This window comes from Pelodiscus sinensis, chromosome 2 (genome assembly GCF_049634645.1).
Source record: "Pelodiscus sinensis isolate JC-2024 chromosome 2, ASM4963464v1, whole genome shotgun sequence".
NCBI classification, from domain to species: domain Eukaryota; kingdom Metazoa; phylum Chordata; order Testudines; family Trionychidae; genus Pelodiscus; species Pelodiscus sinensis.
The window spans coordinates 145,840,543-145,866,098 of NC_134712.1; the positions used below are offsets into that span (position 1 = coordinate 145,840,543).

General features: G+C 45.5%; 2 protein-coding genes across 14 annotated transcripts in view; one reads left to right on the forward strand and one right to left on the reverse strand.

Annotated features, from left to right (window-relative positions):
• Positions 1 to 13,194, reverse strand: part of BRD9 (bromodomain containing 9) — a 44,800-nt gene extending 31,606 nt beyond the window's left edge. For all 11 annotated transcript variants that reach the window (XM_075921575.1, XM_075921571.1, XM_075921569.1 and 8 more), the window contains exons 1-4: positions 13,045 to 13,194; positions 10,615 to 10,829; positions 6,354 to 6,486; positions 1,792 to 1,852 (exon numbers count right to left, since the gene is read on the reverse strand). In XM_075921575.1, the coding sequence (XP_075777690.1) occupies positions 1,792 to 1,852; positions 6,354 to 6,486; positions 10,615 to 10,829; positions 13,045 to 13,120 (485 nt within the window). In that variant the 5' untranslated portion in view covers positions 13,121 to 13,194. The remainder of the gene's footprint in view (positions 1 to 1,791; positions 1,853 to 6,353; positions 6,487 to 10,614; positions 10,830 to 13,044) is intronic.
• Positions 13,195 to 13,212: 18 nt separating this feature from the next.
• The window catches only part of TRIP13 (thyroid hormone receptor interactor 13), a 43,198-nt gene continuing 30,854 nt past the window's right edge, over positions 13,213 to 25,556 (forward strand). The window contains exons 1-2 of one of the 3 annotated variants that reach the window (XM_075921576.1): positions 13,213 to 13,351; positions 18,162 to 18,264. In XM_075921576.1, coding sequence (XP_075777691.1) covers positions 18,164 to 18,264 — 101 coding nt within the window. In that variant the 5' untranslated portion in view covers positions 13,213 to 13,351; positions 18,162 to 18,163. Of the gene's footprint in view, positions 13,352 to 13,432; positions 13,589 to 15,954; positions 16,096 to 18,161; positions 18,265 to 25,556 lie in introns of those variants that run through there. The other 2 variants (XM_075921577.1, XM_006113042.4) reach the window with 2 other exon arrangements.

Consider the following 25,556-nt stretch of genomic DNA (forward strand, 5'->3'; position numbering starts at 1 on the left):
GGTTTGTTCTTAAGTTGAATCTGTATGTAAGTCGGAAGTGGCATCCAGATTCAGCTGCTGCTGAAACTGATCAGCGGCTGATTCCAGGAAGCCGGGGCAGAGCAACTCTGCCTCGGGCTTCCTGTAGTCAGCGCTGGTCAGTTTCAGCAGCGGCTGAGTTGGGGACGCCTGGGGCAGAGCAGCTTGGGTGCTGCTGGGTTGCTGCAGTAGCGCCGCTCTTCGGCGCTACTGGACCAACCCAGCAGCACCCAAGCTGCTCTGCCCCAGGCGTCCCGATTCAGCCGCTGCTGAAACTGACCAGCAGTGGCTGAATCAGGATGCCTGGGGCTGAGCAGCTGGGGTGCGGCCGGGTTGGTCCAGTAGCGCCTAGAGCGGCGCTACGGGACCAACCGGCAGTGCCCCAGCTGCTGTACCACAGGCGTCCAGAGCAAAGCCGCGGAGCACGGGGGCAGCGGGACAGCCCAGACGCGCTGCAGCTGTCCTGCTGCCCGCGTGCTCCGCGGCTTTGCTCCCCGTCTCCCTGGTCTGCTGGAGACCAGCAGACCAGGGAGACGGGGAGCAAAGCCTTTGAGGACGCCGGCAGCGGGACAGCCGCGGCGCGTCCGGGCTGTCCGCTGCCTACATGCTCCCCGGCATTGCTCCCTGTCTCCCTGGTCTGAGGTGACATGGAGCAAAGCCGCGGAGCACGCGGGCAGCGGACAGCTCAGAAGCGCCGCGGCTGTCCCGCTGCCGGCGTCCTCAGAAGCTTTGCTTCCCGTCTCCCTGGTCTGCTGGTGTCCAGCAGACCAGGGAGACGGGCAGCAAACCCCGTTCGTAACTGCAGATCAGACGTAAGTCAGATCCGCGTAACTCGGGGACTGCCTGTATTTAACTAATCGAATAGTTGATGACTACAGTTCAAAAGTGGAAGCCCTGCAGGGAGTACAGGGCCAGAGGGGGACTGGCCCCCTGCTGCCTGTGGTACCTGAGCCTTTGAAACGTACAAGAGCTCCAGTAAGGCTCTTGTACATTGCAAAAGCAGAATTGCAGCAGAAGCAATGGAAGCGAAGACTGCATTAGAGCCCACTCATGCCATTTCCCACTGTGCCTTTACTTCCCCTGTACCCAGCACCAGCTCCCCTGCTTGCTGCCTCTCTCTGATAGAGGCAGCAAGGGGAGAGGAGTGACTAGTTGAATCATTAGTCAACTATCCAATAAGCTTATGCTAGTCACTTACATCCCTAATTTAGAGTGGTGATCTTAACTCGTTTCAGGATTAACAGTCTCAGTGTTTATTTACAGTTTTATAATTGAGAGAGAAAAATAGGTTTTACTAGTGATTTTTCAAAGGCTTGGACTGTACTGCTGAGCTGATATCTTACAAAAAATTATTAAATGGAAAAAAAAAAAAAACCCAGTCCCCTACTTAGTGAGTTATCAACTAATCAAATATGAGCTTTTATTTGAATCAGAAGGAGAATAAATTACAAGCCTTTACCAGAGATTACTTCATGTTATGGAACAAAAGTTTGTTGTTTTCAATCTCTAAAATAAGTAATTAATGTACATAACGGGCCCTAAAGCAAAAATCGAGCTACTGAAGAGATCAGAAACGTCTAGTTCCTACTTTTCTAAATATAATTAGTCTTGAATAGTTTCTGTTAACAGGGTAGCAATGGTTTAAAACTAAACTGTAGACCATCTTTAAATGTTCCATCCCAAAATGAAGACCAAATTAGAAAGTTCTAAAGCAGCTTGTTAATAAGCATCAGTTACCATCTAGATAGCTGTCTGTATCACAGACAGACCTACCTTTGTAGCTGACGAAGGAAATGCTCTAATAATTGTTGGATCGGTGTGCTCTCATTTTCAGCTGTAATATGACAGAGTGAAAATTTTGTATAAAGTTCAGATGAATAAAAGTTTTTTTTTTCTTTAGAACGAAGTTCACATTCTATATCTAAATGAGTCTTTAATTCATTAATGCAGCTCAAACTCACTCCAGAAAGTCAGTGAAGTCTTTGATTTCAAGGGGGGGCAAAAGCAATACAATAAATCCATTCAAGACAGACAATAAAGCTTTATCTCCCTACGTGTCAGAATGATTTAATTTCATTCAATGAGAAATGCTCATACAGCACAGAAGGAAAAGAAATATATCTACAGGCAGTCCCCGAGTTACGCGGATCCGACTTACGTCGGATCCGCAGTTACGAACGGGGCACTTCCTCTCCCTGGTCTCGAGCAGACCAGGGAGAGGAAGCAAAGCGGCGGGGGAACGCGCGGCCAGCTGACAGCCCAGACGCGTCTGGGCTGTCAGCTGGCCGCGCGTTCCGCCGCTCTGCTCTACTCTGCTCCCCCTCCCCCTGGTCTGCAGACCTGGGGGACGGGGAGCAGAGCAGAGCAAAGCCACGGAGCCCGAGGGCAGCAGGATAGCCACGGCGCGTCTGGGCTGTCCCGCTGCCCCCGTGCTCCGCGGCTTTGCTCCGGACGCCTGTGGTACAGCAGCTGGGGCGCTGCCGGTTGGTCCCGTAGCGCCGCTCTGGGTGCCACTGGACCAACCCAGCAGCACCCCAGCTGCTCTGCTCCAGGTGTCCCCTAGTCAGCAGCTGCTGAAAATGACCAGTGGCTGACTACAGGAAGCCCCTGCCCCGGGCTTCCTGGAATCAGCCGCTGATCAGTTTCAGCAGCAGCTGACTTGGGGATGCCTGGGGTTCTTAAGTTGAATCTGTATGTAAGTCAGAACTGGCGTCCAGATTCAGCCACTGTTGAAACTGATCAGTTTCAGCAGCGGCTGAATCTGGACGCCAGTTCCGACTTACATACAGATTCAACTTAAGAACAAACCTACAGTCCCTATCTTGTACGTAACCTGGGGACTGCCTGTATTATGGTGCCCACACTAATATAATCATGCATGACACACAACCTGCATATGTTATGACAAATATTTAACAACAAGGAATAATATTTAGGCATCTGTTAAACAGGAAAATTATTTCATATGCGAAGCCTATGTAGATATGGCTGCAGAAGTGCTGATTTCTGCATTTCTGACTTCATTTTACCAGTGCACCTAGTACAGGCAGTCCCCGGGTTACGTACAAGATAGGGACTGTAGGTTTGTTCTTAAGTTGAATCTGTATGTAAGTCGGAACTGGCGTCCAGATTCAGCCGCTGCTGAAACTGACCGCCAGTTCTGACTTACATACAGATTCAACTTAAGAACCCGAAGTCAGCTGCTGCTGAAACTGATCAGCAGCTGATTCCAGGAAGCCCGGGGCAGAGCAACTGTGCCTTTGGCTTCCTGTAGTCAGCGCTGGTCAGTTTCAGCAACGGCTGACTTGGGGACGTCTGGGGCAGAGCAGCTGGGGTGCTGCTGGGTTGCTCCAGTAGCACCGCTCCTCGGCGCTACTGGACCAACCCAGCAGCACCCCAGCTGCTCTGCCCCAGGAGTCCTGATTCAGCCGCTGCTGAAACTGACCAGCAGCAGCTGAATCAGGACGCCTGGGGCAGAGCAGCTGGGGTGCTGCCGGGTTGGTCCAGTAGTGCCCAGAGCGGCGCTGCGGGACCAACCGGCAGTGCCCCAGCTGCTCTGCCCCAGGGTCCACAACAAAAGCCTGGTCTGCTGGGGAGGGCACACTAGCTGCGCCCCCCCCCCAGCAGACGAGGGACACAAGGAGCAAAGCGGCAGCGGGGGGTGCCTCGCCTCTGAGGCTTTGCTCTGGCGCGGGACCGCTTTGCTCCCGGTGCCCCTGGTTTGCTGGAGACGGTCCCCAGCAGACATGGGGCACCGGGAGCAAACCCGCAGCAGCGGCAGAGTCCCCCGCTTCTGAGGCTTTGCTCTGGCAAAGCCTCAGAAGCGCGGGAACCCGCCACTGCTGCGGGTTTGCTCCCGGTGCCCCTGGTCTGCTGGGGACCGTCTCCAGCAGACCAGGGGCACCGTGAGCAAACCCGCCGGGGCTGCGGCTTTGCTCCCGATGCCCCTGGTCTGCTGGAGACGGTCCCCAGCAGACCAGGGGCACCAGGAGCAGCTTTTGTCGCCCCGGAGGTCGAGGTGGCTGACCGCTGCCTGTGAGCTCCGGGGCGAGAAAGCCCCGTTCGTAAGTGCGGATCCGACGTAAGTCGGATTCGCGTAAGTTGGGGACTGCCTGTATTCCATTTACAAAAATTTTTTACTTTCACTTTTCCTAAGATTTGGGTTATTTTAAAAAAATGTAAAGACAAAGAACAAACACAGATGCTAGAAACGCAGGTGTATATTAACTATTGCACAGATGAATCTATGAAGTGCACACTGGTCCCTTACCAGTTGTGCACTTCAAGGAGAATGCACAAATTTAGCAGCTGAATTAAACAAGCAATATTTTGAAATATCTCATTAAGCAGATTAAAGCCCACATGGAAGAGTCATCTGTTTCAAATATGACAAGCTTTCCACGCCCCAGTGTTTTCAGAGATAGTAAATATTAATTACCTGTAGGATTATGGCCCATCCTAACTGCACAATTTAGGGAGCAACTCTAATCCGCAAATTCCTCAGGATTGATTTGCTCAGTTGGTAACATGGTTCTCATACTGGGAACATACTTCTAAATTTATGAAGACTGAAATGAAACCTATTAATTTTCATACAGGTCCAGATTTTCACTAGACATTTAGGGTGCATCTACACAGCAGAGCTTAACTCGAAATAAGCTATGCAAATGGCGTATCTTATTTCAAAATATCTTATTCCAAAACTGGAATACACAGCACTTATTTTGACATAAAGCACTCTTCCTCTGACTTCCCTTTCTCCTTGTACAATGAGGGTTGCAGGAGTCAAAGTAAGAAGTCCTCCATCTTGACAGTATTTTGACATTATTTTGAAATAACTGCCTGCTGTGCAGACACGGACTAAGTTATTTCAAAATAAAGTTGCTGCGTAGATGTACCCTTACTGAAGTACCATTCAAGGAAGCAGCCCTAAGCCAAGTTATTGAGGAGTGAGATTCCTTTGTCCTGTTAGTAAAGGATTTCAAAGACTGAAATAAGAATGCATAAAAAAAACAACCACACACCAAAGAAACAATGGCTTAGAAAAGTTATTGAAATTTATTATTAGAGTCCAATGGAATTTGTAAAGTGAGAAAGGATAAACACATATATTACAGGTACAAGCACTAACTGCCTGTTGGCACCTGAAAAGTTTTAAAGTGCTATAAGCCAAGCCTAGCCATTTAATGACTTAGAACGTGTATCTAAGAACTTTCCACAAATAGCGTCAGGTAGGTGCCTAAATTGAAGATTGACAGTTTAGAAAAGAGAGCTCCTTGCTGTGAATTTCCTCCTGAACTGGTCCAAAATGGTGTGAATTTTCTAACGCTTAGGGCACACTGCAAAGGCCAATTTTTGCAAAGGACATTGAGGGAAGGCTATGACATAGAAGTGGAAAAGGGACTTGGGGAAACCTAAAGGACAGGGATTTTGTTATGTTTTCTGCTAACTAATTTTGGTGTGGGGTCTGTTGCTCCTTTGCTTCTTTCTGCATTTTATTATAGGTGATATTTTAATGTCATGTCAGGAAGCTGTAGAAATGCACAGGTGCCCTTTACATGTTCAATCAAAATAATTACATTTAGCTGAAGTTCATCATATTCTGGTACACATACAGCAAACCGCAATACAGAAATGATGTATAAATATCCTTATTTATATTTCAAATAGGGAAATAAACTTGAAAAGATACAACTAAAGAAACTTTTTAAACCGGCACCTGGGAAGGTACCCATCAAGCCCCAAAAGGCATTAAGAGGCATAACTAATTGTAATACAATTTCTTCCCAGCCTGGAGAAGTTTGCTGAAATTCAGGCATTTCCACAGAAAACTCCTCATAATGTTTGAAAGCTTAATACAGCCATGGCTAACCCGTGACTCGCATGCGGTTCTTCCCCCCTTAAAGTGCAGCTTGCAAAGCCTCCCCTGTGGCTTGCAAAGCCAGCCCTGAGCCCCTAGAAATGGCCCCCAGCCCTCTGAGCTCACCAGGTGCTGGGGAGCCATCCAGCGTGGCAAAGCAAAATGGCACCGGCCGATGGGAGCCTGATGTGACCAAAAAGCCAACCTAAGGCTTTTTTAAAGGGGCAGTGAGCCCCCCCCCAACCAAATGCGGCTCGGGCTTGTTTTTTTTTTTTTGGCTCGACAACTCCTCCCCTCAGCTCTTTGTGCTATATGCACAGCTACTTTGGCTTTTTGTAACAGTTTGGCCACCCCAGGCTTAATACTTCAGTATATTATCAGAAGTACTATCTTAACACTCATTTATGAAAAAATTTAAAGAACATCCTAGGAAATTTAAATGTACCATGCTTCCTATCTAGTCTTTGTTACTTACCTGGCTGAGTTCTGCAAGCTCTGACTGGACGATCTGGAGGTGGCTCAACTTCCACTTTTTTCCCAGGATCAAAGTCATCTGTTTCTCCTTCAGTGTCACACTGCTCTTTCTCCCTCTTTCTCTTCTTTTCTTCCTAATATTGCAAGTGGAGGAAATAGATATATACACAAAGGGCAATTCAGATTCAGACATTCAGTACCAAATTTAAAAATGGTACTAAGTATCCAAGCAATACCAGGCTTAACTGGTGAGCTGTGATATCTCATTCATAGTAACTAAAATGAAGCATGAAGCCTGTAGCTTTGCATGTTTCAGTTAACACAGTTCACTGCACACTAACTATATTATGTAGTACATAGAAGACTCAAACTCTGCAGTAGAGCAACTACAAATACATTGCAAGATTGGAGATATTTGACAGATCTTCTCTTGCAAGTCTCTATTGCACCTGATGTCACTAACTGCATGCCTGTAATGGTATATAGGACAGTCTGATCTTTTCCAACATCTACAGCTTTCAGTAGAGCAAGTCTGGGAAAGCCATGTCATTTACAAATAGCAAAGAAATAAGTGAGAAATGAAGGTTATTGCAAATGAGGGCCAATAAAGTGTTTATGCAGAAGACCCTAGTGATTTGCAGAATCACTATTCACCGTTCCATGTATTTATGGGGGGGGGGGGGTCTCCTGTCCCATCTTGGGAGGGGAGAGGGAAGGCGAGTTTCCCATGGCTGCCCGGAGTGGTGGTGAGTTCCCCACAGCTTCTGAGAGCTGCAGTGAGTTCCCAGCAGTGAGTTCAGAAGCCATGGGGAGCTACATCTCCCAGTACTCTCAAATTCTGTTGTTTGTAGTGGTGCCAGGGATACATTCACTGTGAATGGCGAGGGTTTCCCGTTTCACACCAAACCATGAACTTTATGTACATTATATAAGCACTATTTTAGGGCATATTACAAAATGTTATAAGGCTATCAAAACAAACCCCTCTCCTTTCAGTAAAGGACCAACCACCTTAGTTATCAAGGGCATCTGCGCATATCTCAAAGAGACTAGAGAACCCTTTAAACATGTTCTAAAATAGATTTTCTATACCTAAAGATGTTTATATACCTAAAGCTGGGACTCTCCCCTTCTCATTGTCATAAAACCAACGAGATGACACACATCAGATTTTAAAACTGCAACATTTTCAAATGAAGACACACCATCATGGAGACTGATAAATGTAAAAGATTTATAATAAAATCATTTAGTACATTGTTCTGCAAATTATCATATGCAGGGCTCAACAAATGCACTCACCCGCTCGCCTGTGGCGAGTAGGTTTTTCCAGCTGGCAAGTGCAGGGGTGGACTGGCCCGGTGGGCTGTTGTGACGGGCTGGCCGAAGCCTGCACTATGGGTAGCACGGCCCCATCCGATCTGCCAGCCGGCGGAGGAGCACAGCGCAGCTGGGAAGGGAGAAGTGCGGCGATTCTTCCCACCGGGCTGCCTGCGTGCAGCTCCAGTGCGAGGAGGCGGGGCGGGACGCCAGGATGCTGGTGTGACCTGGCCCCGCTGATTTTAAAGGGCCGAGGCAGCTCAGCTCTGGCCGCGTGTCCCTGGGAGCTGGCTGCGGCGCGTGGCACAGCCAGGGCCCACCCCGCCGGCTCTAGTCCTGTCACGGCCCCAGCCCCCTTTGTCTCCATGCTGCCCGTTCCCCGCGCCTCCCCTGCACCCCGGACTCCCTGCACTCCCTCTTCCCTGCAACCCTTTGGCTCTGCGCCGCCCTTACACCCCGCACCCTGCTCCCCCCGATCTCTGCACCCCCAGCTCTGTGCTGCTCATTCCCTGCACTGCCGCTAGACCCCGATCCCTCTGCCTCTCCTGTTACCCGCGTCCCATTCTCTGTGTCTCCAACGCACCCCCGCACCCTGCTCCTCCCCGATCCCTGCCCCCCCAGCTCTGTGCTGCCCGTTCCCTGTACTGCCCCTAGACCCCGATCCCTGTCCCTCCCGTTCCCCACGTCCCATTCCTCGTGCCTCCACCGCACCCTGCTACCCCCGATCCCATCATCCCTCTGGCTCTGTGCCTCCCGTTCCCCGCGCCACCCCCGTACTCCCTCACTGTTCCCTGCACCCCTCTGGCTCTGTGCTGTCCCTGCACCCTGCTCTCCCTGTGGGTCGGGAGTGAAGGGTGCTTGATCATAGGGAGGGGCTGGACAGGGCAGGGAAAAGGCTGCTGTGACCCAGCAGCAAGTGAAAGGGGGAGTTCACTTGAAGCGCCTCTGCCTTTATGGAAAAAAACGAATGAAAATGCTATTTATTATTCATAGGGCTAAAATGCCGGGACAAAAAAGAAAACAAACAAAAAAAACCCCATTGCAAAATGCAAACATGTAAAAGACAACAAGGGGGGGGATGTTTTGCTTGGGGCAGCAAAAAACCTAGAGCTGGCCCCTGGGGAGGGGAAGGGGCTAGGCTGGGCTGTGGGGAGGGGAAAAATATGGGGAAGGGGCTTGTGCTGACGGGAGGAGGTCAGGAGAAGAAGAAGAAGAAAGGGGAAGGCACCAAGGGACAGGGGTGCAGGAGAGACAAATTCCAGGGGGCCAAGTGCAGACAATGAGGAACAGGGCAGGAGGGGAGGTGTCAGTGGGAGGGAGGACAGGGTGATGCTGGGAGAGGAACGGGTAAGGGAACTGGGGACTAGAGGGGGAGAGGGAGGGGGAAGTGCTGGGAGAAGGCTTGAAAGAAGGGGTGAGCATGAGGAAGGCAGGGATGGAGCAAGTCATCTGTGAGGGCACAGGGGCATGAGGGGAACGGGGGCAGAGGGTGGTGAGGGGGTGGGTATCAAGGAAAAAGTGAGCAAAGGGGGCAGGGGCAGGGAGGGAAGAGGGAGGCACCAAGAGGGTGCAGGTGCAAAGGGATTCTGGGGGTGAAACAGAAGGGCAGACACCTGCAGGGGAGGGACCAGCACCAGAGGAGAGAGGCAGGGTAGGTGTGTAGAGGGAGGTGTTAGGAGCGGGGACGAGGAGGGGTAGCTCACATGATCAGAGTGGAGCTACTGGAGGAGTGGGCACAGGGCGGAGAGAAGGGCTGGTGGAGGGGGGAGGTCTCAGGAAGGCTGAGGGCAGTGAGAAGGGCAGGAGTCAGGACTGCAGAGGGTGAGGTGTTGGGGGGCAGCAGGCACCAGGGGAGCTGATGGAGCAAGGGGAGGAGACATGGCAGCAGAGAGAAAAGGTAGAGGTTTATAAGATATTTATTAATAACCTGGGTGATATTTATTAATAAACTTATTAGTAATTACTGTGCTTATTCTTATTAGAAATTTATGCCATTAAAAAAACACTTTTTTGTGGGGGAGGGTGGTGAGTCCCTTTTTTGTCTGGGGAGTAGGGTTTTCCATAATTTGTCGACCCCTGATCATATGAATACTTAAATGTATGTGAGGAGCATAAAGACATTTCACAAACTGTAGGAAAATAACTATTCCTGTCATCTCAGGAAACATTAACATACCCTTACAGAGACTCCCAGGTAATTAAACCAAAGAACTATTAGTTGCCCACCCCACATATTTTGTCCAAGAACTGAAACATCAGCAGTCACTAGCACCCAACCCAACAAACCCCTAAAATAACTGAAATGTACAAAAAGAAAAATTCTGCCTAAGTACTTAAATCAAACTCTAATATAGCTATTTAGTTCATATATTAACATGTTGACAATCTGTCTTAACAGTCCATAAAGTTTTAACTGTCATTAGTCTGACCCCAGCCATAATTTTCTATAAGCGTAAAAATGTAAATTAATAAAAACTGAAAAAATAAATTGATATTATGTAACAAAATTACTGAATTCTGTAAAAGCCACATATAGGGCCCTATAGATCTATAAACATTCTGAATTGTCATCCGATGTTAACAAGACGACGATGTGATATATAACAGTCAAGTAACAAGCAATCCAGCATAACACTTGGCAAAGCAAGAAGGTTGTCTTATTCTGCACCAAAGCAATCTTCAGAGACAGTCCCACATGCAATTAAGTCATCCAACATAGAGGACAGAAAACTTATTCATGAAACAAAAAAGTAAGCTTTTTTCCCCCAAAGATGAATATGTACCAAAAGTACCCTCACAGGATTAGATGTGGTGGAAAGAAATAATACTGCTATGTTTTAGTTATGGCGCTCAGTGAAATGAATTTTAAAACAAATGTGCATTTAAATGGAAAAGACACACTTTTCAGATATGACAAGCAAATACAAAAAGAATACGTTTACCTTTCTCTTCCTTCTCTCTTCGTCATCAAGATGCTTTTCTTTCTCAGACTTTTTCTTCTTTTTCTTCTTCTTTTCTTTGTGACGTTCTCGCTCATGATCTGACCTGTCATCATAATAACTTGAATCATGCCCTGATCCTGACAGTTCAGTGACCTCACTTCCTCCAACTTTAAGCACCAGCTTCAAGGGCTTTTCCAGGGGCTTATCCACATAATCTAAATTAGAGCAGAGTAAAAAAACTCAAATACAGTATAAACAACAATACCTGTTATCAGATAGCATCTTTTTATTGAAAATTTCATTTGCAAAGTAGTATAAGACTGTGAAACGTATATGAAGGAGTTTTAAAAGATAAAATCTCAAATTGACAGACCAGAAATAGGAAACAGCAGTTCTGAGCAAACAGTGTTGGTTTCCTTAAATTTAACTTTCTATGTTCTAGAAACAACTGGGTACCAATCTGAAAATATTCACACATGCTTAGCTCTACTTACCTGAAAAAGTTAAAGCATAGGTATCAATGTTTGCAGTTAAGGTATCAATGATCTAGCCAGTTAAGTTTCTAAAGTAAGAATCCCCACACTTCACTGTCTGGCCAGAAATTAAATCAACCATTTATAATTGTTTGTATTACAAAAAATTATTGTGGCAATAATTTACACATACTGTGGGGTTTTTAAATCAGCATTTGTACTTTTTGCTTAAGTAATTTTCTCTTGCACCACTAAATAGCACACATTACATAGATTACAACTTTCTAATAAATATTCTGTGTTCATGTGAGGCCAAAAGAATTGCAAGCATTTTTAAAGCAAGTCCCCATGATTGTAAACTGCAGTCATTTGATTCTTTGTCATATTAATTTAATTTACCATCTTATTTAAAATGACTAGAGAGCGCAAAAATGAAGATGGCACAGTTTAATAAAAAGAGAGAGAACTACATAAAGGCTGTGTCTAGACTGGCAAGGTTTTCTACAAAATCATCTGCTTTTGTGGAAAAACTTGCCAGATGTCTACAATGGCCGCTTCAATTTCTTCAAAAGCACTGACGATCTCATGTAAGATTGTCAGTGCTTTTGCGGAAATACTATGCTGCTCCCGTTTGGGCAAAAGTCTTTTTCCGAAAAACTTTTGCGCAAAAGGGACAGCAGAGAGCTGTTTTCTGCAAAAAAGCCCCAATTGCGAAAATGGCGATCGGGGCTTTTTTGCAGAAGAGCACATCTAGATTGGCCACGGACACTTTTCCACAAAAAGTGCTTTTGCGGAAAAGCGTCCTGCTAATCTAGACGCGCTTTTCTGAAAATGCTTTTAACGGAAAACTTTTCCGTTAAAAGCATTTCCGGAAAATCATGCCAGTCTAGACGTAGCCAAAGACTTGTGTCAGAATAGTTTATAGACCCTTAGGTTGTACATTCCAAAGTTTTTATGGCAGTGTTTAATTGTCTCCTTTCTCCAGAATCATACTCTAATATTTATGAAGCTTTTTGTTTTGAACAGAAATTGAGGCTCTTACTTACTATCAGCTATTAATTTAAGTCATTATCAGATATTAATTTAAAATTAAATACACGTAGTATTATATGGCAGGTGTTTGCTACCAAGTTTTAAAGAAAACTGCAACCCTGGCACAAGGAGCCAGGGGCAGCCCCAGCTCTGGCAGGATGAGTGTACTCAGTTATAGTTTCACATCCCTAGTACATACACTGAAGATCGATGAGGAGTCCTGTGGCACCTTATAGACTAAAAGAAGTGGTGGAGCATAAGCTTTCATGGGCAAAGACTCACTTCATCTGACGAAGTGGGTCTTTGCCCACAAAGCTTATGCTCCAACACTTCAGTTAGTCCATAAGGTGCCACAGGACTCCTCGCTGCTTTTGCAGATTCAGACTAACACGGCTACCCCTCTGATACCGAAGATCGAGGAACACTGCGATAAGCACGTAAATGCACAAAGGCTGTACTTGGCCAGGCTATTAGAGAGAAAAGGTGGGTTAGGAAGGACGGTATTGCCACACGAAGAGGTGCGCACATGTGGTGCGAGGCGCTGCTGCCGTAGCCCGATGCAGAGCACGGCGGGCTGCCCAGGGCCCTGCTGGGCTCTCGGGAGGGGTGAGCGAACCAGATCAAGGCCGGACTCATCGCTTGTCTCCGCGGCGGGAGCTGGGCTCGGGGCTATCTCCAGCCCCGCACGTCAGCTGCTGCTGCTGCTGCGCATCTGGCCGAGTCCGGCCGCTCTCGTGCCAGCTGCAGCCCCCAGGGGAGCAGGACCAGGCTCCGCCCCGGGTCTCCCTGCGTGCGCGCGCGGGAGGCGGCAGCACGAGAGCAGGTGTCGGTGTCTCCGCCTCCCCCTGCGGCGCCGGCCCGGCTCTCAGCCCCGCCCCCAGCTCCGAAAACCCGGGGCCGACCCCGCCGAGTCACCGGCGCGCACCGCTGTACGTGGGGGGCGCGGCCGCCGAGCGCCATTCGGCCTTCTCCGTCTTGTGCTTCTTGTGCTTCTTGCCCATGGCGGCCCCGCCGCGGCCGGAGACAGCCGGAAACGGAAGCGACGGGAGAAGCGATGCACTTCCGGGTGAGCGGAAGGCATGGAGGGGAAGTGGCCACCGGCGCGCGCGAGCTTCCGGGGCAGGGGGCGGGGTTTCCCTCCCCGGGTTTTTTTCAAAAGCGGCGGCGGCGGCTGCTGTGGTTGGTGCGCGAGCCCGGCCCTTCTCTCAGTGGCGGCAGCGGCGCGCGGAGCGGTACGTTCGTGCTGGGGGGAGGGGCTGCGGCTCTTCGTGCTGGCGCAGGATCGGGCTCCGCTCAGCGGCCTGGGTCCAAGGCTGCGCCCGCGCGGGCCCCGGTGGCGCGTGAGGCCCGGGTGCTCGCCGGCCCAGGGCGCGGCTGTTGCGTTGCCAGGGCGATGATGGGCCCGAGGCTGTGAGGCCGCGTTTTGCGGTTGTCAAGGCCCCCGCACCGGGGCTTTTGGTGGTTTAACGGTAAAAACCCACCGATCTCTCCCCCACCCCCCCCTTCCGTTAGCGCAGACACGGTGGAAGGTTTGGGCTTCCTTGTGTTAATGGCTGATCTGTTAAGGGAAGAGGTGAAGCGGGGGGGGGGGGGGTCTCCAACCTTTTTACGCCCAAGAGCACTTTTAAAATGTCAGAACAAGCCAGGATCTACCCCCTCCCCCATCCTTCCTCCAAGACCCCACCACTTCCCTGAAGTCCCGCCCCTTCTGTTCTCCATCACTTGCTATCCCCAGCCCTTATACGCTCTCAGGGTACGGCCACACTGCCTTATTATTATTATTATTATTATTCTGCAGGAAGAGGTTTTTCCAACATTTGGCCTGTCTAGACTGGGCCAAATGTAAGAAAAACCCCTTCTTTCAGAAGCCACCTAATTCTTTGTGAAACAAGGAATACAGGAGTTGCCGAAAGAGCATGTTTGCTTTTCTGCTTTAAAAAAAAAAAAAAGTAGAACAACAAACCTGTCCTTGGACGCAGAAGAGTTTATTTTCCAGGATACCTCTGGAATCCTGGAAAAACTCCTGTAGTCTAGCTGTGCCCTTACTGGGTTGAGACAGGTGGTGCGGGCTTTGTGGTGGGAATGAGGGATTTAGGTGTGGGAAAGGGTGAGCGGTGCAAACTCTGGGAGGGAATCTGGGTGCAGGAGGAGGTGGAGAAGGGGATGCTGGCTTAGGGAGGGTGCTGCAGGCTGGGGAGTGTTGGGGTCAGGTGGAGGGTTGGGGTGCTGAGCAAGCCACAAGCTTGTGGATGTAGGAGTCTGGGTTGGAGTGTGTGAGGCGCTCAGGACAGGGAGGTTGGGAATATGATGAGCTCAGGACACGGTTTTGCAGTGTGTGGAGGGTGCAGCAGTGTTGTGGCAGGAGACTGAGGATGTGTGGGTGCAGGAGTTTGGGGATGTGAGAGGCTCAGGACAGGGGTTTCCAGTGTATGATAGACTCAGATTTGGAGTGGGGGGAGTACAGAAGTGTTATGTACCAGATGGCATGCAAAGACACTGGCTCAATCCCTGGTCCCCTGCTATGTCTCAAGACAACCCCCTGCTTCTGCTCTGCATTCTTAAAAGGACAGAGCAGCTGGTCCTGTGGGTCTCAGCAAAAGGCCTACCCCATCCCTGCTGCTGTTCTGTACAATTAAAAGGATATAGGAGCTGGTCTGAAGGTCTCAATTTCAGACCTGTGGACTGGCTTCTCTGTTCTTTTAATAGTGCAGAGTGGCAGCAGGGGGGAGCTTGTGCTGAGACTCTCAGGACTGGCTGCTCTGTCCCTTCAATAGTGTAGAGCAGCGGAGTGTGGGAGGGGGCTTGTGCTGAGACCTGCGGGGCTGGCTGCTCTGTCCTTTTAAGAATGCAGAGCAGCAGCAGGGGTTGTCCTGAGACCTGGTGTGGGACCAAGGATTGAGCCAGTGTCTTTGCACACTGGTTCCTCCTGGTCACTTTAAGAATGCAGAACAGTAGTGGGGGATTGTGGTGAGGTTTGACGTCAGCCAGAAGTAAGTGCTGTAACTGCTCTTCCTTATCGAGTAGTCGATGGAAATTCAATGAACTACTCGATTAGCAAATTAACCGCTACTTAATATCCCTATTCCCCAGGGATATGTATTGGTGATCAATCTTATTAAATGTATTCATAAATGATCTGAAGAAAGGGGTAATCATTGAAATGATAAAATTTGCTACTGATACAAAATTGCTCAAGATAGTTAAGACCACAACAGATTACAATGAGCTTCAAAAGGATCTTAGAAAACTTGTGTGACTAGGCAACAAAATGACAGATGAAATTCAGTGGTGATTAATGCTAAGTAATGCATATTGGAAAATATAATCCCAACTGAGTATAGAATGATGAGTTCTAAATTAGCTCTTACCACTTGAGACATCATGATGTCATTGTGGATAGGTCTCTGAAAACCTCCATTGACGGTCATGAGTTAACGTGCATTGTTACATGCAGGCTCCAGGTATGCATGGGAGCTGCCTGCCATCCTGTGCTGGTGCCTCTGTATCAGAGACAATAGTGGGAGGTAGGGGAGGGAGCAAGTGTGAGCTGGTATGTGCAGGGCTCTCGGGGTAGCCAACTCCCAATGCATACTGGCTCTTGTGGAGCTGCCTTCCCCCATCCTGTGCTGTTGCCTCTGTATCAGAAGCAGCAACACTGGGGGGGGGGGGGGGGGGGTCGTAGGTTGGAGCTGGCTATCTCCCTTTATGCACACCAGTTCTGGGTTGCTGCATGCCCCCTCACATGTCTCTGAAAATTTCAGCAGTTACAGCAGCGTAGGGGTTGGGGTAATGTGTGTGCCGTTGGATTGGGCAGGGGAATGTTATGGTTTTCTTAGTAGGACCACACTCAGGGTATCCTTCAGGCAACCTGCCTCACCCAGCAGCAGTATTTCCCTTTCTGAAAGGGGGTGCAGCTTCTGTCTTTGAAGAAGCTGTGGATGTTTGATGAGCCTGACAAAGGACACTGCTTGTCATGGTAAATACAAGTTGATACAACTTTTTTAGGTTATCACTTTTATGTACGTTTTTCCTTTTTTAAAAATTACCTTTTTAAAGTCTGAAGTTATGACAATTTGTTAGTCTAAACTTATAATAAGCTGTATGACTGAGTCCTGCATAAATTCTATATAGAATATTTTAAATAATATGAAGGAGGGATGTGAAGGACTAGTCGCTCCCCTTCCCCTCCCCCCCCCCCCCCCCCCCGCCTCTATCAGATAGAGGCAGCAAGGGGCGAAGCAGGGGGAAGGCAGGGTACTTCAAAGCAGCAGCATTGTTGGGCCTGGGGATCTGCAGGGAAATCCCAAGCTGACCCAGGGCTTTTGTGCTTTTGTCTTTGAAATGTAGCAACAGCCCAAAGGCTGTTGCTACACTTCAAAGGTGGAGGTTCCCTATCGACTACAGTAGTTGATGCAAAAATGCATTGGCTATTTGATTAGTCAATTACCCGATATTTTACATCCTTAATATGAAGTAGCAAGAGAATAATTGTGTCAAGAGCATGTTTGATAAACAAGGCAAGTGTAGAACCAGAAACTAGTGAATCAAAATTAGACCTAGTTTCCAAAATGCTAACTGATGGACAAAATAATGAGGGGATGGATTGTTCCATCCTCACTCCCTTTTTGGGTCTGTAAAGAAAGAAACGTAGAGTGGGGCGAGACTGGTTGCTGGAGCTAGCTTCATCATGACTGAATCCCCACCATCTCTGGAATCCCAGATTTTCATCCTAATCCTGAGGGATGTCTTGACATGACTGGGCCAGAGAGAAACTAAATCCCAAACGCCACCTTTGATGACACAGGATCAAACTTTAACAAAAACTTCAGCAAATTTCTACAGACTTCTTTTCCCTAGGTCAATTACCACCATTTTTTTTATACTGGCTTTTGAGACTTTCAAATACTGGGAGATTTTTATCTAAAATTCCTTTCTAAATAAAGGGAAAGAAAAAAAATGTTAAATATGGAAGCCTCAGTACTTTACATTTCAAATGTGTTAACTTTTTTCTTAATGAAAGGTTACATGAATGTTAATCATGTGTTTGTCATGGTACTAAGCAGATTGGAGTGTCTATTTCCTGATCTTGCTTAACATTGGACAATGACAAGGGTTATGCCAATGCCTTTATCCATGTATTTCATCTAAACAATGCAACAGAATGAGTTTATAGAGAAGTTTGTAGATGTGAATGGCCGAAAGCTTATCTAATTCATGTAGAGTTGTGGACTGTGGTATGGAAATTTGCATATATTTGCCTGGATTTGAATATCACTGCTTCAAGTGTTACATTTAAAAAAAACTCCTGTATTTTCTTTTTCATAAATTGGGGAGGAGGGATTGGTGGAAAGATTAAACAGCCCTCTTCTAGTGGTGATGTTAAATTTTGTTTATTCAGCTAATTAACTAGTCGATGGATTTTCCATCGATTAGTCAGTAAGCAGGGGAGCCACAGGAGGGTTAGCTCCTAGCCCTGGGAGCTAACCCTGCTGCAGCTCTGCCTTTTTAAATATATTAAGAGCCTGCCAGTTTTTAATACATTTAAAAGTCTGAAGCACACTGAGGGGGACCCAGTGTGATCTGGGACAGCTGATTCTCAGCTTGCACTGGCTCTCCCTCCTCCTTGTGCACACCAGCCTTTTAAATGTACTAAGAACCTGCCGGCTCTTTATACATTTAAAAAGCAGAGGTGCAGCTTCTGGAACTGAGCGTGAGCTGGGAATCAGCTGTGCTGGGGGAACTGGCTTTTAAGCCGGCTTCCCCCAGCACCGGCTCCTGCTTCCCCCCCCTTGACTAGTCGACTATCCAATAAGCTTTTGCTTATTGGATAGTCGAGTAGGTGACTAGTCGCTTACAACCCTATCTTCCAGAAAGCGTTATAGCCACACTTGTACATTCCCACTGATATTTCATAAGTATTAACTTTGCATTATTTTTAGAAAAAGGGGCAGATATTTTTTTCATTTTGATGTTTTCATAGCTTTTCAAAATAAAGGTTAATGGAGGCATTTTTGTAATCAAAACTGTTTATTTTCTTTTTAGGAATGAATAAAATGGATGAGGCAGCTGATGACTTAAAACAGGCACTTCCAAATGTTTGTGATTCTGTGCAGATCCATGTAGAAGTTCATCAGAAATCAAACAGGTTTGGTTTATATTTTGACCATTTCATAAGTATACAAATGAAGTCCAACATACATCACAAGAACTTAGTAGCTTTTCTAAAAAAATCTTCATTTCAAGTAAAGGTGGTTACCACTAACAACCAGTTAACTAAAGAAAAATAAAAAGTTGTACCATCTGTATATTAAACTTATTGTTCCTTTTAAGAAATGCACATTTCACTGCCATAAAGTTAACTCTGACCTTGGATTTTTATTTAATATATTTTTATCTTGATATTACTGTGTCAATATTGATAGTATTGTAATCATCTGATTAAATATCAGCTATTAAGGATGTATCTACTTTTTTATGACAATAATATACATGTTGTCTAATAACAAACCCTGACAATCGTAACACTGTCAGGATAATACAAGTATGTAAATGTAAATTTTGTATGACACACAGAGTGCTCGTATATAATCTTTTTATTGACAAATGTTTCTTTTTTGGATTAGTTATGAAAAAGTGCTGTTTGTTTTGGGTCATATTTGAACACAACAAAACAAAGTTATTTTTAAAAAATGATTACCACTTAATATATTGTGTGATACATGCAAAACTTAGGAGGTCTACAAATATTTCCTTGCCTTTAAGTACTTTAGACTTAGAGTTATGTAAAGTTCTATAGCTTTCACTTTTTTCTTTTGCGTAGGCAAATTAATGTGTCCTTCATTTAAATAAAATGGGATGAATCAGTCATTAGATGATTATATTAAATGAGTAACTAGTGTTGGCAAGATAATTTCTGGAAACAGACCTTCATATTTTCTTAATAGCTCTGTTTTTTAAAAAAGTCAATGAAAACGTACTGTGTACTAGGCAGATATCACCTTAGTATGTTTATAAAGGACATGGAAAACAGTCATGCAATAAGTTATCTTAGTATCTTTGCACTGGTTTTTGAAATTTTTTTCTATTGAATGCTGGATTAATATGATGGGCCTCCAGACTATATTTATTAGCTTTTCATATTCTGTCAGCTTCAGTGATGGAGAATCATGCTATGAATAACAGCAATTTAAAAATACTTTACTAGCCCTGCCCTAAGAAACTGCTTGTACACAAACAAGTGTAACAAAGACACAAAACTCTTCAGACTCACTCAATTTATGTATGTGCATATCTTGGTATGTTTGTAACTATAGTGTTGCAAGCCTTATCCTTCACTTTTCGTCACATCTCCAGTTGAGGCTGCAAATTGAGAGCAAGGACTATGATTTTTCTGTGATTTCTGTGTAATAGTTAGCATGCTTCTGGATACTGCCAAACAATAGTAATAGCTATCTATGGAGATTCACAAAATGCTTATGACCATGATAATTAAATGTTACATGGATTTTTAAAACTTTGTGTCTAAAGTTTTTAATATTTCAAGTGTGTTTTGGTATAATCCCTCTCCTAGACTAAACAAATCATCACAAGTTAAAATGACTATTACTAATTTTAGTTCTAATAAAGCATTTTTCATCAAGTAGAGGAAAACTGATACAAACAAAAAAAAAATATGGTCTGACTAGTAAACTGCTGAATATAGGAATACAAAAGGAAAAGTTCTGTTGTGCTTAAAATGGTTAACTGCTAAAATGCATTGTTTACTTAGAGGTAAAATAGGTTTCCTTTTCCCCAAATCTTTTAATAAACTAGAGATCCTCTTTTGTTGCCATATCATCCTGAGTTGTCATTTGTTCTCAGCCTGGGATAACGGAGTCTTCAAGCTAAATATAGAGCCTTCTATCCCCTTTTCTTCCTTTTCAAGCAAAAGCTCTAGGTTGCATAACTGAGTTTCATTCAATAAAGCTGCTAGCATTGCATTCAGAGTTTCCTTTGCCGCAGTCAAGCAGTCAGTAATGTTCTCTTTTGAATGATTTTAATGGCTGTTCCACTTCATCTGTGTGCACACTAGTGCACTAACACTGGAGGTTTTTTCCATTAGTGGTACTCCTCAAGGCAACATGTGTCCTCTGCTGCTTTATGTGCAATGATATAAAGGTCAGTGCCATCCCTGATCCCTTTCAGTTCCTCCTTATTGCCTGTGATGGTACAGGTTGTACCTCCCTTAACCGGCATTCTCTGGTCTGGCAACATCTGTGTTCTGGTAGGAAGAACTGTGTGTGGTGGGGGGGGGGGGGCAGCAGGGAGATCTGGCCCCAACAACTGGGCAGTAGCGGGGGCCAGCAGTGGTTGTGAAGCTCCATCCCTGGCTGTAGCCAGAGAGTTCCAACCCTGGACGCACAACTCCAAGCCTTGCTGCACAGCTCCAACCCCAGCAGCAGCAGGAGTTGGAGAGCTCCAGTCCAGGGAGAGACAGCTGGCCAGGCAGCAACAAGGTGGGCAGTGGCAGCAGTTTAGCATGGGCCACTGGGGAGGAACCTCCCTTAGTCCAGCAAATCCCCTTGTCCAGACCAGTCAGTTCCTGAGGGTGCTGGACCAGAGAGGTCCAACCTATATTTAGAACGTAAGTATTTTCTTTCTCTACAATTGTTTTCTAGTGTTGAAATTTATCAAGCTAGCTACAAAACTACTAGATAAATACTATTTATTTAGTATTGTTTGTACTTAATGTGTTCTTTTCCCGCTTGGTCTGGGTTCCCATGCCCAGTTCTCAGGCATGCCATAGTCTCCAGGCCTTGCACTGGATGCAAGAAACCTTCCTTTTCCCCGTTCCTCCCAATTCTAGCTGTCTGAAGTGCCTCAGAAGTTCATGTCTGAAACAGGTGCCAGAATTGCCGGAATTTAAGCCCTTAATTAAAACAGACAGGAAGGCAAGACGAAGGTACCTTCTTATGGTGGCAGCCTTGTGTCTGCTTTGGGGCCATTTCACTCATGATACCAAGTATGTCTGCTTCAGCGAGGAATGCACCTCCAGGTATTGCAGGTTTCGATGCTAGTCTTTCTTTGGTACCAAGGAAGACACATAAGCAGATGAAATAGGACTATTTTTAAGAGGTCCATCACTTAGCAAGCATGCAGTGGTCCCTAGGGAGGACAAAACATAGTTGTGAAATTGCCAGTACTTCTGAAACTGACCAGTGCTGCACTATCATTGCAGTCACCAGTTTCTATAATTTCGTTTGAACAGTATTAAGGCAACCTTTTGGTGGCCACCAGCCTGGAGCTATGTACCATGGAACATAGTCTCTTGTGTCTCCTAGAACCAGCTGAACCAGTGTTTCAGGAGATATTCTGTCTGGTACCAATGAACCATCATTCTGACTTACTTGAAGTTAGAGCTTAATTGTTGCTACTTCGGGCATATTTGAACCCTCCTGTGCCTCTGCTTATGTTGTCAAGAGGGCAAACTAGTGTACATTCTTTAGTACCCTTGTCTATGCAATCTTGATATTCCTCGTTAACATCAAGGGATATCACACCATCTTGGTTGGGATGATGAACCCAAGATGCCAAATTGGATTTTATTTGTATTAGTTTTAGGGAAGAAGACTCCTTCCGGGAATCTTCATCCTTTGTACCCCGCTAAGGTTCCATGTTAGCTCATGGGCATGGTGTCTTTGTGAGAGAGAGTTTGAGAACTCAGTGGTCATATTGGAACCCATTAGGTTTCCCTTTCACACCCACATGCTTTCTACACTCCTCCCTCTAGATCTTTCCAATAGGTATTTGGATAATTTGCATAGAAAGCCACATAAAATCAATCCCAGTACTGAGTTGGATACCAAATGAGCAACCTTCCTCAGTGGATCAGGAATTACATGAGGCTGTACCTCAGCTGGCTTTATGTTCATCCTCTTTGTCTCATGATACAGTAGTGGTCTCTGGTGTGCCCTGACCTTTCCAGGAAGATTACAGAGTTTATCAAGACCTGTTTAAGAGGATTGCCTTCTCCCTGGATGGACAATTGGAAGTAATTCAGGAGAGCACGGGCAAATTGCATGGATAGGTATTCATGGCTCCAGTTATCCGTTCGCCCTCTAGAGGGCCCATGAACCACTCATAATCTCCTCTTTGAGACATGACCCTTTTCCTTAGCAGACTTATGATAAACTGCATGGTCTCTTTATGAGCACTGAGCACTAAATCCTCAAAAGTTTTCAATGTAGCACTCTAATCCTGGAGAACAGTTCTGTGCTCAGTCATTCCAGTGTTATCAATCTTCATACCTCAACCACGTGATCAGTTTAGAAGAAAAGAAAGGTCAAATGTCTACCACCTCCTCCCTTTCATCCTACACTGAGCTGATCCAGACAATCTGAGAACACCAAACAATCCATCTGACATGATAGTTGAAGACAGTTTAATTTGTTATGCGAGCTTCTCTTTTTGTTGTTGTTGTTGTTGTTGCTTCCGAGAGGCTATCCCAATTCCTAAACTCTCGGACCTGTACTACTACAAACAAGTGGCTCTTAACTCACATCTGTCATCTTTAGTTTTTATCTCCATTCTAACTCCTATTCACCATCCCTTTTCAAGGACCTCTGTCCTGTGGAAATTATCCTTAAAAAGGTGAAATCTCTCCTGTTCTTGGGAGCCATGGTGTTTTTATTCAGGCTGTTTAATCTCTCTCTTCTAGTCCTAACTCACTCAGGTTTTTGAAGAGTCTCGGCGAAGTTCCACCCCCAAGTACAGGATCTTAGTTCACCTTGAACATCTTCATCCAAGGCTTTTCATCAAAGTGGTTTCTCATTTCCATATCAAACAGACAATGCATTTATCTCCTTTCTTTCCTAACCCTCTTGCACATAATGCTGAAGAGAGAGATGCCACACATCTAAGGAGAACATTTGTATTTTATTTACATAAGACTAAACTATTTAGTCATCCTAACAACTATGGACAGGATGTAGGGTATTCTAATCTCATCCCAAAGAACTTTGTTATGCATTTCCTCCTGTATGTGGTTATGCTACAATATGGCTAATGTAATTCCAACAAATAGGGTGCTAGCAAATGCAACAAGATGGCATGCAGCCTCTTTGGTTTTTCTAGCTAAAGTGCCTGTATTGGACATTTGTAGAATTCAAACTTGTCATCAATACATATTTTTGCTTGCCATGATGCTATCTTTTAATAGGGGAGAGAGCCAAAATTGGATATGAATAGTTGCTTCCATCAGTTTTTGGGTAAACTGTGATCCTCCTTTAAATTGAACTGCTTTTGAGTCTGCTGGAGTAGAGTGGATGTGTACAATCACTTGAAGAAATCAGTTATCAACCTGTAACTGATAGTCTTTGAAATGCGATCCTTCTATGACTCACTATTCTTCCCCTCTATCTTGGGGTCTGTCTAGTAAGAAGGAACAGAGGGGAGAGGGGCATGCATTCTGCTCTTTATACCATTGTGCAGCTGCACAATGCAGTAGAGAGTTCATGACCTGCCTCAATGAGTACTGCCAAGGGAAACATTTCTGATACTTGTGCACTGGATTTGAATATACCATAAGTGGAATGAACATGAAACATAGCTCAAAGAATAACATTTATAGAACAGGTTAGAAGCAGTTTTTCTCTCCTAGGAATTCTGCACCATTGCACATTAAGAATTTGCAATGACATTGTTTTGTGTGCAGAATGTCCTTTTCCTCCACAGAAATGGGATGCAAAGCTGCTGGCTGCCACTGGACCAGGCAGGGTACAGCTGGGGAAGGAGTTAGGGAGTTTCTGGCAGCTGCAGTTTTCCGCACACCTTAAAAGCAGGAGGCAGCGCACAGGAACCTCCACATAAGTCTGGATCCAGCTTCAGGCTTTCTCTCCCTCTGGATTCCTGGACTGGGGGGGAGGAAGGGAGCACAGCTGGATTTGGGAGGGGCAGAGGTATGGGTGTTTTGGGTAGGTGGTGTTCCATGGCTGGGCTCTAGGTGGTGGGCATGTGGGTATCTGGCCACCTGCTAGGATCTGGGATGAAGGGACAGAGAAATAGGAACTGGATTGTCATAGGGGTTTATTTATCTCTCTGCACTTGGAGGAATTTTTGTCTGTACTGTTAAGACATACTTGCTGATAAGTATTTTGAAAAAATTGCCAAAATACTTGAAAATGAAGTGATTATATAGTGTTGTGACAAGATATGCAGCATTTTAAAATATTGCGCACAGAATTTTTAACTTTAGTGCAGAATTCCCCCAGGAGTATCTGTGTGCTTTTTTCAGTGTAGCTTCTACTAGTATTCTTTGATACTTGCCAGAAATTAAGCTATCAGTTATTAGAACACTTGTTCTTCAAGGAAAAATCATTTTCCATTTTTTATTGTTTCCCAGCATTTTAGGGGAAACATCTATTCAATATCTTCAACTATTTTAGACAATGGAAGAGAGTATGCTTATAAAGTTTGCAGATGATACCAAGATAAAATTATAATTTAAAATGATCTGGACAAACTGAAGAAATAGTATGAGGTAAATAGGATGAAATGAAAGAAGGACAAATGCAAAGCTCTCCACTTATGAAAGAATAATCAGTTTCACACATACAAAATGGAAAATGATTATTTAAGGAGGAGTACTGCAGAAAGGACTCTCTGGGCCACTTTGGACCACAAACTAAATGCGTCAACGTTGTGATACTGTTACAAAAAATAGTAAATGTCATGTTGGGATGCATTAACAGCAGTGTTGTAAGTGAGATGATGATTAATTCTGTAGTAGTTGTGCTGATTAGGCCTCATCTGGAGTATTGCATCCAGTTCTGAAAACCCACATTCCAGGAAAGATGTGGAGAAATTGGGAAAGATGTAAAGAAGAACAACAAAAATGATTAAAGATGTAGAAAAATGACCTATGAGGGAAGATTGAAATAACTGGGCTTGTTTAGCCTGGAAAAAAGGCTGAGAGAGGACATAACAGTTTTCAGGTACCTAAAATAGTATCATAAGGAGGGAGAAAAATTCCTCTCCTTGACCTCTGAGGATAGGACAAGAAGCAATGGTTTTAAATTGCAGCATGAGAGGTTTAGGTTGTACATTAGGAAAAACTTCCTGTCAGGGTAGCTAAGCACTGGAATAAATTGCTTAAGGAGGTTGTGGAATCTCCATCATCGGAGATTTTAAAAAGCAGGTTAAACATTTTTCAGGGATGATCTAGATCAGGCATGTCAAACTCAAAGCCTACTGAAGGCCTCACAAACAAAAGCTGATAGCTTTCAGGGCCAGCAAAGAAAATGTACTTCTTCTGGAAAGTCGTAATTATTTATTATTGTAGATGGTTTTAGGTATATTTTATAATTTTTCAGGGCGGTCGCCCACGATCAGGCACTGAGGCACGAGTAGTCCAGGCCCGTGGCTCAACCGGGTGAGTCGCACTCAGATAACTTATAAATA